The 13,550-nt window shown below is 45.2% G+C and overlaps 1 protein-coding gene across 6 annotated transcripts in view; it reads right to left on the bottom strand.

Annotated features, from left to right (window-relative positions):
• The window catches only part of FRMD4A (FERM domain containing 4A), a 379,560-nt gene that overhangs the window by 72,364 nt on the left and 293,646 nt on the right, over positions 1–13,550 (bottom strand). For all 6 annotated transcript variants that reach the window (XM_074903460.1, XM_074903462.1, XM_074903464.1 and 3 more), the window contains 3 exons: positions 8,185–8,269; positions 3,507–3,563; positions 1,011–1,033 (listed from right to left, as the gene is read on the bottom strand). In XM_074903460.1, coding sequence (XP_074759561.1) covers positions 1,011–1,033; positions 3,507–3,563; positions 8,185–8,269 — 165 coding nt within the window. The remainder of the gene's footprint in view (positions 1–1,010; positions 1,034–3,506; positions 3,564–8,184; positions 8,270–13,550) is intronic.

Here is a 13,550-nt window from a genome sequence, read left to right as displayed (position 1 = left end):
ATCTTAAACTTCCTTTTAGCAAGGGTTACCTTATGTCATCTCCAGTTCCACAATAGGCAGGCAATTATTTGCAATGCATTGCTCCTTTTCACTGATTTGTCTCAGTTTTAGCTGGCTATAAGTTCTAGTCCACCAGAAGGCAGAATCTACCTGTTATTCACAGCCTCCTATGGTGCAGAGTATCATTACAGTCTTCTCTCAGTGTATCTCAGTGCTGACAAAATTAAAACACCTCTTTAGGCTCATCTGGCAATTAAACCTCACTGCCCATTCACACCTTGTTTTCTTCTCTGAAACTAATTTCAATGGATATTGTCATCCTCCAGCTGAACTCACGTTCAGGTCAGCAAAAGTAATATATGGAGTATGTGAAATTTTTAGTTCTCCTGAGCTTCAGGTGAGGAACTTACATGTTTCTCCCATCAAGTATCGAACAGCTATCTGATGTTTGGTTGCTACTAATGTGTAACTGACAGATACTGTCAACTTAAATGAAAATTCTTGGGCATTTCATTAACAGTCTTCTGAAACACTAAGCATGGTCACCTCTTTGAATTTCTAACAGCAAATCAGACGATTTGGCTCAAGGGATAGTGGAAGTTCAACAAAACCAATTATCTAAATTGTCATTTTGAGAACTCTGTCCAAATTCAACTGAAATATCAATTAGTGATGGAATTTTAATGTTGCCTCTGGCTGGATCTGTGATATAACTGTGATTGTAGAGTCATTTCCTTAGTAATTTCCTTCCAAAGACTAGTCTATTTCCTGAACTTCCTGGGCATATAAAGAGATTTGTCAACAACACAGTCACAAACAATGCTGTTTGCAAGGCATGCTCTGGTCAAAGGCTGTGTTTTGTGAAGAAATGATTTTAAGAAACATGATGTCTGTGTTAGCAATGCATTCCTGTTGCTACACAGCAACTACTGAGTCACATCACTCACACAGTGATTTTACCAGATTCATTCTCACAGCACACAATGGCAAAAACTTTTAAGTTCACCTACCTTGAAAAATCTCCCTTTGCCTCCTGTAAAATGAGGAAGAAAAATTAAAAATATATCATTAAAAATAGAAAAAAAAATTAAGAAAATGTCTGTTCCATTTGCAAAATTCATTTAGAAGCAATTTCCTGTTGTAATTGATTCCTCATGTATTCTTTGGAACCAGTATCTAATGTCAAGTACCACGATACATGCAGTGAGCTGGGCAGATTACCAAACAAAAGGTTTGCCTAATACAGGGCCAGAGGATTCCTCATTCTGCTAGTGGATACCCAAGAAGCTGCAAGAATTATGCTAGCAAATAAGTAATTTTTTGGGTCAATGAGGATGCTACATTACTAGAAGTCTCAGTGACTGCTGCCTCTGAGACTGCAACTCCCCTGACTCTTTCTACAAGTATTCTGGTTATTTTCTAGTAACTAGACTTTCAGAAAGCTAGCTCACTGTCACCTCTGAAGGGGGTGCAAGACACAGGTTTCTCTAACTCCTTGCTGGATGTTTGGGGGAGTATTTAGCTCCCTTACTTATATATTTAGGTATTTCTATTTATTACCATCACAGCCTGATGCTGAAGGGCCAGGTAATGTTCCACTCCAGTAGTTAGATTAGTACCTGAGTCTTCCTGCATATCTGGCAAACCCTCAAAATCTCATGAGTCCCCTCCTCAATAGATGTAATACGCATTTTGCATTTTCCATAGGCAATATGCATTTCGTATGATGCATGCTAAAGCACCTCATTTGCCATCAGCCACACAGAAAGCACAGTGCAAGAATGTAATTTATGCAGTGAGAGAGTTTCCACTGCCAAGAGGACTGAGTTTAGCATTCAGGTCTTTTGTCTTTACATCCATTCATCCACCCGCAAAACCTGTCAGCCCACGTCCAGTGGTGTTTCAGTCCTGAGGCTGGGGTAAAGTTCAGAGCTTTGGTGGTACTTCAATTTGTTCTGGTAACACAATAATTTGAAATAAGGCTGCAGACTAAATCACTTGAGTTCTGACAGTCCTTTTCTATCATCTTCCTATTTCCCTCCGAGTGAACCGAAGGGCAGACAAGTCCTCCTCTGGTTCACAGGAAGGAGTCCTCGAGCGTATCATGATTATGGTTCAACACAGAGCAAAACCCAAAGGATATGCCCTGGCCTGCACAGGGATGATCATACTGAATTTTAAAAACAATTTTGTAGGGCATATTCTTCATACTTCAGTTCTTTGACCTAAATGCTGCAGTGAGAAGTAGAACAAAAGATCCCTCTTGTTTTGCTTGGATCCTGTCACAAACACGGGTTGTAGTAATTTCTGGTTACAGACAGCAGAGGTGTGGTTTGTTTTGACTGTTTTCATTAAGTTACACATCAAACTACTACAGGAATATGCATAACATCCTGTGTTTGTGACAAGAAACAATCACAGTAAGAAGGGTTAGAGTGGCATATCTGGATCTGGCTGTACAATTACTAAGCGCTCAAGTTATTCATTAGGATGAGCAGACAATAGATTCATAACCCTATTGCTGCTTCTCACAATGAGCCTGTTGTTTGATGTGTATTCCCCCAACAGCCAATATGCAATTTCTATAATGTGCTTTTAATTGAGTCCCCCATCCTGACTCTCTGGCTCCATTTTTGTTACATAAAATGATTTTAATGAAGATTCAAATCCCTATGTGTTAATTGCTTCTTTAACATGGGAAGTGCCATAGAAGTGCAATGCATTGTTATTTATTAGTGCAGTCTGATGAGATGGCTTGTCTGTTCACATGGCTCCTCATAGTTTCACAGCTGATGGGAAAAAAAATTAAAGCTACATTGTATGAAAGGGGAACAAGGATCATCTGACAATTAGCTCTGATCTGCTCCCACAGTCATTCTCCTAAAAAGAGATCTTTTACAAAAAACACCTCCACTACCCTGAAAAGATTCCTCTTTGGGAACAGAGATTTAGCAAATTCTCTGACTCTTTCCCTCTTCCCGAAGAGCAGGACTTTCAAAGACACTTTTTTTTTTTTTTATGGAAAAGTTTTTTTGAAAGTCTTTAAGCCGTTCTGAGCACATTGAGAAACAGATAGTTGCGTATGTAGAAGCTTATGGAGATCATCAGAGGGCCAAGCTCCATTGACAAAATGAATGCAAATAAAGTCACTGGAGAAGAACCCACTGCATACGGACTTCACCTAGGAAATTGCATTCATCACTTAGATTTTCTCTGGCTTTACATCATACCCCAGGGTCTTGGATATCTGCGTCAGCGCAAACATAATATACATTTATGTATGCAAAATGTTGGGCAGTTGTATCTGCTCCATGCGTGAAGAGGTCTGGTTTGAGAGCCTTCTGTACTTATTTTGTGCTGGCATAAATGATGAAAATTGTGTAAAGACATCTTTCTCCTGCAACTGGTCAAACCCCTACACTTCCATAGAGCCATTTTGGATTTGGCAAATAAAAAGATTTAATGCAACATGAGGAAGCACGAAGTGATAGAAGACGGGTGCTTACCTGCAAGATGTATGCAGCCAGTTCAAACACCACTTCACTGTCAACCTCAATGAGTTCCTTGAAAGGTGAAGAAAATAAGAAAGAAAAAGAGGTGAGCCTGAGCCCCTGTAAAGATGTGCATCTTCTCCTGCACAGTGAAGCATGCAGTGCCAGTTTTCTCCCCTGGCTAGGCTTCAAAGCATTCCCTGTGATCCTGGAGACCAAAGTGAGGGAGAACCTGCTCACTCAGATGTGGAGAAAGCCAAACATTCAGTGTAATGGCTTGGTAAATGAAGCATAACTGGATGTGGCATGAAGGGATTCCTTGGGAGGAGGGAGGAGAAGGCAGGTGGAAGGGGGAAGATCAGGTAATTTTTATTTTCTTGTGTGATTTAGTGAAAGGTAGTCTGGGAAATAATTTTTTTCTCCCCCAAACATCACCCGTGCTCAGGGGAACACAACCTTGTCCTTGGCTCACAGAAGCAAAGAAATGAGAAAATTTGTCTTCACCGAGGTTGTGTCAAAGCCCCCGCAGATCTCCTCTCTCCCTTGCCCAGGGTAAACTCACAGGAAAAAGAGCCATACTCCCTCTTGCAGGACGGGAGCTCTGGCTTCACCCCCATGAGCACTGGGGCTGGGGGTGCTTTGAGAATGAGCTGTGACAGCAAATCTTATGGTCACATGAAGGACACCAATGGTCCCATGAGATCCTCTTGCGTCCTTCTGCTGTGCCTGACACAGCAGTAACAGAACCAAGGGGTGCTGGCACTGCTCCGTCTGCATGTGTGGGATGCAGACCCAGCATCAAAGATGCTTGGGATGGGAGGCATGAGTGTTAATCTTGTGGCCAAGTGTGCTCTCCCCGATACTCTGGTCCCTGGTTTGGGGAAAATAGTGGGCTTTTACTGAGATACTGTTGAGGCCTCTATTCTGCAACTAGAACTCCTATGTTGTCTCCTACATACGTGGCCCTGTAAACTAAGTCACTGTTAAGCTCACTCCTGTGGTGGCTTTTCTGTTGTATTTATTTAAGCTGCTGTTTTTAATATTTTATTTCATCTGGCAAGAAACGAGTGATCTAAATATAGATCATTGCTGTGATCCACGCTTCAGCCAAGTCATGGCCACACCTCATTTACAAGCCACAATCGCTGCGTTGGCTTGTCTCTGGCAAAATCAAAAACAAAGGGAACAAAACAGAGGATAATATCCAGGTGTCCTTGGCTTTCACCAGTGCCAGCTTTTTAAAATAAGCATTTCCTTCACCTCCTTCATAACAACTCCTTGGGGAGTGCAGCTCTGCTACAGGCGATAAACACACCTTTCCCTGTTCAGCTAAACTGTCTGATTCACACAGGCACCTGCACTAACGATGTGCTTATGCCAAGGGAAGCAGCTGGTGCAAGATGTCAGTTCAGCTGCAGGCTGGGCTGGGCTGGGGCAGTCAGACATATCCTACAGAACGGGACAATGTAGAGTAGAACCAGTGCCTAGTCTTCCTCACATCTTGAAGCACCAGGCATCGCATGGACAAACCAGACTCTGCAACCGTATGTCAAAGTTATGGCAAGTCTGTGCTAGTAGGTAAAGTGGGCCAGAGCCTGTTCTCTGGCCCTAAGGGTATGAGGCACAGTATAGCTCATGACTAGACACTCTTCCTCCCTCCCCCAGTCCCAGATGGGGTTACCTCAGCTGTACTGCCTTTGGGAACAGGTGCTCATCCCTGAACAGTGCCCAAGCAAAGCCTGGGACAGGGCTAGTTGGCACAGGCCAAAACCCCTGCCAGAACATGGTAGTAATTAAAGAGTCTGATCAAGGGACAGTGTCTGACACCAAGCCTTGTCTTGTTTGGTGGCTTGGCCTTTCTGGACAACAGTGGCTTGCTGGTCCTGTGTTTGAGGGTGTTTATCCATGAATGTCTCATTATACAGCAAGGTGGGCGAGGAGGAGTGGTGGGCACAGCCAGAGGAGTACAGCACCTAACGCAGAGCCAGCTGGTGACCCAGTAGACCCACAGCCCCAAGCTAAACAGGCCTCAGTTTTATTCTTTCCCAACTTGAGCAGCCCTGTGCATGGGGATATCTGAGGGTGGGTGTCTGGAGAATCAATGGGGGAAGGTCTGCAGTGCTAGCATAGTGTTATGAACTACACTTATATCAAACACAGGATGGTCTTTCTGGGCTGTGAGGGAGCCTGGGGTGAAGGTATCCACGGGAAGTGCAAGAAGGAAACTTTTGGTGCAACCAGGAAGCTTTCAAGATTTGGGAGCATACAACACCACTGCTAACTGCAGGGATAAGCACTGGCTTACACTGAATCCTCCTTTCTGCACCTCGAGGGATCCTCAGAATCACAGAATCATCAAGGTTGGAAAAGACCTTGAAGATCATCCTGTCCAGCCATTAACCCAACATTGACAGTTCTCAACTACACCAGATCCCTCAGCGCTAAGTTGACCCAACTCTTAAACTCCTCCAGGGATGGGGACTCCACCACCTCCCTGGGCAGCCCATTCCAACATCTAACAACCCCTTCTGGAAAGAAATGCTTCCTAATATCCAGTCTAACCCTTCCCTGGTGCAACTTGAGGCCATTCCCTCTTGTCCTATCACTTGTTACTTGGTTAAAGAGACTCATCCCCAGCTCTCTGCACCCTCCTGTCAGGGAGCTGTAGAGGGCGATGAGGTCTCCCCTCAGCCTCCTCTTCTCCAGACTAAACCCCCCCAGATCCCTCAGCCGCTCCTCATACGACCTGTGCTCCAGACCCTGCACCAGCTTCGTTGCCCTTCTCTGGACATGCTCGAGTAATTAAAATGCATGCTGGCTGGGTGCTTGCCCTGTGTCTTAGCAGAGACTTTGCAGCCAACTTTCAAATTCAGCGCCTTGTTTAATAGCACAGCATGGCTTACTGTGGCTGGGAAGTCAAATGGGGAAGGACCTGCATGGGAGACTGAGAATCCAGCAAGGCTGTTTTTGGATAGAGATGGCAGTCAGCTTGAATAGTGCAAAGTAATGGTTTCAGGAGAGGTCAGACAAAAATAGGCCAACCTAGATCTGTAGGCACTTTTTTTCTTTTTCTCTTCTTATTAAGCTTTCCCCCAAAAAAGAACAACAGTGTAAGCTTTTCCTGGCAATACTTCAAAAAGGAACTTTCCCCAGGAACGAAAATGTGATGCTCACAGAGCTTGCTGCTGGAGAGGGCTGACTAAGCACATCTAATTGCAGCCTTGCCAGAGAGCAAAGCTCTGCACAGCTCAGCAGCCCTGCCTCTTTCCTGAACACTGGAAAAAAGGCATTTTCTGGTTTCTATCCTGCATCTTAGGAGATGCAAAGTTAGTCCCTGCATTTTAGGACATACAGATGTCAGGAAGTGATGCTCCAGATTCAGTGTAAGCTAGTTGGCTTAGCAGGTCACAAACCTGCTGAGGGTTGTGGCGTGGCGGTACAATCAGTCCCTGACTACAGATGTCTTTTCTACCGCTTCCTCCCTGGCAGATGGAGGTGAGTCACCAGGCATGGCCTCTGCCAGCAGAGAGGGAGGTAGAAGGGATCCTCCCAGGGAATCCCAGCTGCTGAAAAACCTCTCCCAGTCCGACACATCAAGCCGCCTATCCAGCCTGCCTGGCTGAGTCCACACACAGCCAGTCTCCACCTCGGTGGGTTCTGGGCCTGCTTCATTATTTTCTGGGCCCTGCCTTTCACTTGTACGGTTGGCTTGCGGCACTGGAGGGATCAGCTTCGCGGCTCTGGCACGGGCACGCTGGCGGGGAAGTAGAGGCCGTGCCAGGGCACCCTTATCTCTGGCACACAGAGTGCCTCGCAAGGAGCAGCTGAGTTACAGTGCCAGGACAGCAGGCTGGTGTTTTCAGTAGCCTACCAAACAGGTCTATTTCTGGTACAAAAAACATTTCTCAGTGCATGGCCTGTTCCTGTACAAAGTGATCTTCAGTATATCCCCACGAGCACCCTTACCGCCCCACACACCCTCCACAAACTCACTCCCCCAGTCTCACCGGCTCTGTCAGTCACACACATGTAGTCATACGCATCCCACTCAGATGCACAAACTCTTCAGTCCCACATGCGTGCAGCCACACACCCCGCCTTCCATGCCCACCCCCATGCTCGCACTCACACCACCTCACTCACTCACTCTTCATCGCAGACTCTCACACACGGACAGTCCCAGTCCCAGTCCCACAGACACACGCACCTACCCTCTCACAGACACACTTACCCCCTCACAGACTCACCCCCGCACTGTCTCCCGCCCCCCCCCACTTAACCCAGAAGATGGCGCCCGCACCGCGGCCCGCACGGCCGCTGCCGCCCTCTTCGGGCGGGAACCCCTAACGACATCCCTCAGCCCAGAGCAGGCCTCCCTCAGCGTTTTTTTAACACAAACCCAAACATTTCCTCCTAAATACAAGACAGTTTATAATTTTAGCAGCTGCAGATTCCCTCCTGCCAACCACAGGAGTTACCTCCAGGAGTGTTTTACCTCAGAACCTCTCTCCAACAGGGAAGCTGCTGCCAAGCGCCAGGGTGGTTTGAGACAGAGGAGTGAGGGAGGGTGGGAGGAGAAGGAGGAGGTTGTATCTCAAAGTCAGGTGTGACTAATGTAAATTTTGGGGCAGAGAATGCAGACACAGGTGTCTCAGCCCACCCCAGTGCCACCCAGAACTCCCCAAGTCCTTACCTTATAGATGCAGGACTTGGCATTCAAGAAAAACAGCTCAATGGTGGCATTGTCCTTTAGATAGGAGATGCTTTCAATGTAGAACCTGAAATGGAAAGCAAGAGAGGTGAGACACAAGGGGGAACTAGGGCAAAACATAAAAATGCACTTATTACCTGAAAAATGTGGTGGAGTCATGATGAGTATACTAAAAAAGAAGTTTCTTGCATTATGGCAGACCGGGGTGGTGAAAGAGGCTTTTGCATGCTCCAGGACACAATCAGTCACTATCACCCCAGCCATACCAAAGGAACTGGATCATCAAGTGAATGATTTCGTTTCTAAACAATCCCTTGTTTTGCTTTTGAACTTCAAATAGTATTTTTTTTCTGTTTGCTTGTAAACTTCCCTTAATTCTCCATCACATTTTGGCATTTTTTTCTTCACTCCTTTACCTAACTTGCCCATTTCTGTGCTGTTAACCTGCATCTTGTAAAATATTCATCAATGGAAATCCACTTCTGGATTCATTCCCTGTCCCTCAGCTCTGCATAAGGCAAATTTTATTAAGGCTTCTTTACATATTTTAGCAGCTAGCACATAGCAGCTATTGTCGCAGAGCAAGAAACCAGCAGTAGTTAAGGACCTTGTACAATTTACCAGTACCGTGAGTAGTGATGCTGGGGATGACTGGGAATACCAATGATCTAATTTTTTTTTTTGAGCTGAAATGACTTCTCAGAACTCAGTAGAAAGCTCAGCCCAAACTCCTGGTGTCAGAAAAACCCACTTTCTTGCATTGCCTGATTACCCCAAATATTTGCAATTATATTGAAAGTCCATGATTTGTATGAATTTATTCTGTACTCCATGTCCTGCCTACTTTGAAGATTTGATCCTTTGGCCGTGAACTCCATGAGAGTTTTGCCACAGGCTTGAACCGACTGTAGCCCTTAATTTTGCCTTGTGACCTTTTGGGGGAAAAAAGCTGAGGATACTGTCAAAGTTAATGACTGATCGTTACATGATTTGTGTTCCTGTAGTGCCAGAGAAAGCCTGGATGGGTTCAGCAAATGATTAAGGTGAATTTTGCTTTTACTTTGTGATTTAAGTAAGGAAAAAAAAATAATCTATCTGCCTACCCTGTTTTATAGTCATCTTTAAGTTGCAGTACAGTGGCAGCAATGTTCCTTACATAAATTCCAGTACTATCGTGCCTTGTCAGAGCCAATAAGAATAGGGAAGGTGCCAGGGAAATGCTGTCTGCATGAAGAACTTAAAAAAAGGAGATACCTTAGAAATCTGCGTTGAGATGTGGGGTCCAGTTACAGAGAAACCTTACTCCCTGTCTCAGAGTGGAGCTGAGAGACCTGCTGATGCTCCTGGGGCTTCACACAAGCACTGGAGGGCTTGTCCATGTTGAGCGCTTTGCAGAATGCAGGGCCTTAAATGTAACTGCTCAGGGGTAAAGGTCAAAGCTTTGTAGTGCTCCTAAGTGTCTTCTGAAGACTTCAAAACAGTTTATTTCCTGACAGATACAACCAACTAAGTGCTTACTAGAGTGAGAGAAACATTTTGAGCTCTTCTTATTCCTCTGCTGACGTGCTTCTGCTATTATCCCTCCTTCTCCCTCCCAGGAAGAGTTCAAATCAGAAATAAAAGCCCAAATAAAAGACAAAACAAAACAAAACAACCCACGTTTGAATGTAGGATCATGAAGCACAAAATTTAAACTTTTTCTTAATTTGTTTTCTGGTTTCCACTGGTTTTCACCTCCTGTGCTTGAAACTGTCTCTCTTTTTTTTTGGCAAATAAAAATACACGTCTTTAGAAATGCAAAAAAAAGATGCTGCATTAAAAAAGGAACCATCTTACTAGATCTGCTCTCTGAGTGCAGCTGGCTTTCCATCTGCTGAATTCATGGAGAAAAATTATAATTTTACACATTCTATAATTCTTGAAGAACCTTCTCTGCTTATCACCACTATCAGTGCTCTCTAAGTTATGACGGTAGAATCTTTAATTCCAGGGTCAGAAGAAAACAGGAGCATTCATTTAATTTTTGAATTCCAGTGAAGGTTAGCCAAAATGCTTTTTGTTTCATCAGATCAAATGATACCATCCTCATCATCACTAGAGGGCGATATTGTGTTTCTTAAGGCTGCAAGGCTCTTTCCCAAGGTTTTCCACATAGGCACACACAGAGATCATTTTCTGTACAAAATTGAGTGTCTCAGAGCACAGAGCTTGCACATGATACTTCATCTTCACAAAGAAAACCCAATTCTCAAGTGATCTCCAGAGTGGAGAGTGTGCTGGGGAGCTACTGGCTCTCACACATGCACCCAGACAAATGCAAAACATGTGCACCAGGAAATTGGTGCTACTTAAAAGAAAACAGATTTTCAGAGAGAATTCTTATGGGATTTTCTGTGTGGCAAGCTCAGAAAACCCGAACTGGAGCAGACTCCCCTGAATTCACAGCCAGTGCTACAACAACAGAAAGGGGAGAGAGAGAGAGACGTTTTTTGCACTGATCGTGAATCAGACCTCCTCCTGTTACCACCTTTTCCAAATACGGTGAAGGAAACCACACTTTACAATGACCAATGTCAGTGACGAAGGAGGCAGGAAGAAGTGTCCAGCTGCTAAGGCAATGAACCAAGCAAAAAAATCTGGGTTAAATTCCTGACTTGGACACACGTTTCCTTCATGACCTTCAGAAAATCACTTAGCTGCTTGGGGGGTGGTTTTGCTGTGTTTAGAAAATACTCCTCCCTCCTCTGCCCCTCTCTGTCAGTTTTGCCTGTTTAGTTTATAAGCCCTTTCTTACAGCATGTTTCAGGATCATCAGTTTTAAGGGGCAACTCTCAGGTTTCTGTTGAGGACTCTCCTGGGAGCAGCATTCCTCCATGTATGAAGCTGATATGTCCAGGAAATAATGGAGAGGATGGACAGAGAAACTGGCAGTACAACATGTCCCACACCTCTACTCCACTACCTCCATCTCTTGCAATACAGCCAACAAACAGGTCTCCCTCAAGCAGCTCCTACAAGAGGTTCCCTGATAGCCAAAACTCTTGCTATGAGAAATTAGGTGCCTGAAATAAGGGGGAACACCCCACAAGACTCTGTGAGTGTAAAAATAGAAGAAGTAATTTTTGAAAAAGTTTAAAAGGTCAGCCAACGTTAATCTATTTCTGTATTCCCCATCCCTCCCCACCCCCAGCAACTTATAACTCATCAAGTACATTTTCTAAGCATTAATTAAATAGACCAGTGAATATTTTGCTGGGTAATGAACACAAAGTGCCTATCTTGACTGCTCCCTCTCAGCAGCAGGAAAATAATAATGAGTACTGCAGAAGGTATCTTGGAAGTCTTCAAAAGCTGCTGCATCTGAAATGTTTAAGGCTTTTTAGCTGCAAGAACATGTTTCGTACTGATCATATTGCTCTATAGTAAGTGTTGGTTAACTGACAACTTGCTGAGACAGCTTAAGCCCCCTCACGCCGTGATGAATGGCAATTCCCATCGTAACCAGCCAAGCACAGACATTTATACAGCGGTGCCTGTGAGAAGCAGCTGCAGAAACTCCCAGTCCTTGGGTGATGGGAAACTGGCATTACTGTAATTTCTCCCTTGCATTACACACAGGCCCACCTCCGACTTGCAGCAGGGAGAAATGCCTGACTGGGCCCTGGACTCACCAGTTTGATTAGTGGTTGTTCAGGCGATGGTGAATCCCTGGCCGCTGCTGCCAGCCTCATATGCAAGTTGTGTATGTGCAGATGGGCAAATTTAGCAGTGTTAGGAAGATGCTTGATCACTAGCGCCTCGTCCTTTCCGCGGGGATAGGAGACCTTAGGACTATCAGGGAAACGGCCTCCAAAAGCACCTGAGATGGGGGCGTGCTTGTGTGGACAGTGAGAGCTGAAATGAGCAGCACTCCCTATTTCCACACACCAAAAGAAACTGTCAAATAAAAAATATTTAGCACTGCCTCTAACACACAGCCCTGGACATATTCCCATCAGCCTGAATTTGGCCATCTATCACTCAGCAGGGACCAGGCTCTGAGCAGTCGTGTTCCTGACTGTGCAAATACACTGTCATAGCATTTGAGATCACAAGTCCATGTGTTTATTTCCAAGCAGAACCTGCCGAATGGTAAACATATTTCACTGTGGCCTTCAACACAATGATATTTGGGATCATGAACCCAGCAAATGGATGTCTTGTCTACTTCAGGTGTAGATCTGTCCTGAGGCAGTGGTATCATCCTACTTCTTGTGAAGCTTGACTCTGGCGGGAACAAGCTAGCCTAAAGGGCTTTTTTACAACAACAAAACCATTTTTTCACCAAAAAGAAACACTCCAGCACTCCTATTCTGCTGCCATGGAGTTTTCTTCCAAGAAAATGAAAATAAAACATTGGAAGGGCTTTGGAAGACCTCAGAAAAGTTTCAGCACTTGGTTTCTCTGAGAAACAGTATCTTCTTGAGGAGTGCTCCTACCAGAAAAAACTGTTATTGAAACTAGAGCCCTGACTAGGACAAAAGGTCCCCCCTCTGCCCTCTGGAGAGCCCAGACCAGTCAAGGGCATAGCAAAGCACGCTCTTATTACTCTTCTATCAAGCCTAACTCCTCAGAAGTCTTGCTGCTTTCAGAGGAAGGCGGTGGGGTGGCCACAGGGGCACAGGAGGCAGCTGGGCAAGGGGCATGTCAATGCGTGTGGCTCTGGTGTGCTGGTACAATCAAAACAGAGGTGAGCGGTACCAGGCTGTGATGGGGAGGCCAAGGATGGCACTGAGGATATTTTCTGCTGGTCAAGGTGACAGCGACTGATAACAGTGTGGCAGTGATTGTTGGGTGAGTTCCTGCCTTTTCTAAAGGGCAGGAGGTGGGGACTCAGTACTGGCAAGGGGGGTACCTTCCCTCCAGCCCTGTGATACTACTTCCATGCAGGGAGGAAAAACATCCTTCTTGGGCCTATTAAGAATAGGAAAGGGGAAAAATTCCAGAATAACAGTCCCAAGTGGCTCTTCTGTCCCCTGGTGAAAGTGTTATTTTTCCCATGAAAAAGGAAAATAAAGGGTAAAACCAGATTTCATGGAAGAAGTCAGAATGAAGCAAAAGGATTTTGGTTTTGATGTGCAATCACCTTCCCCAGTGTTTCCTCCTGCCCTGGGTGGGAAATGTGCTTGGACACAAGAGAAAGGATTGAAGTGGGCAGAGGTGTCTCCCGTGTCCTTCCCAGCTGGCTGACTCCATCCTGGTTAGGATGCAGGACAGAGCTGTCAGCAGAGCTCGTTGGCTCTGTCAATGAACTGCCTCTTATTTCATGATTACAAAGCAACAGATAAAGGAGAAGACCCTTTTTCTGC

This window comes from Athene noctua, chromosome 3 (genome assembly GCF_965140245.1).
Source record: "Athene noctua chromosome 3, bAthNoc1.hap1.1, whole genome shotgun sequence".
Taxonomy (NCBI): Eukaryota; Metazoa; Chordata; class Aves; order Strigiformes; family Strigidae; genus Athene; species Athene noctua.
This window is presented reverse-complemented; position numbering and strand designations above follow the sequence as displayed.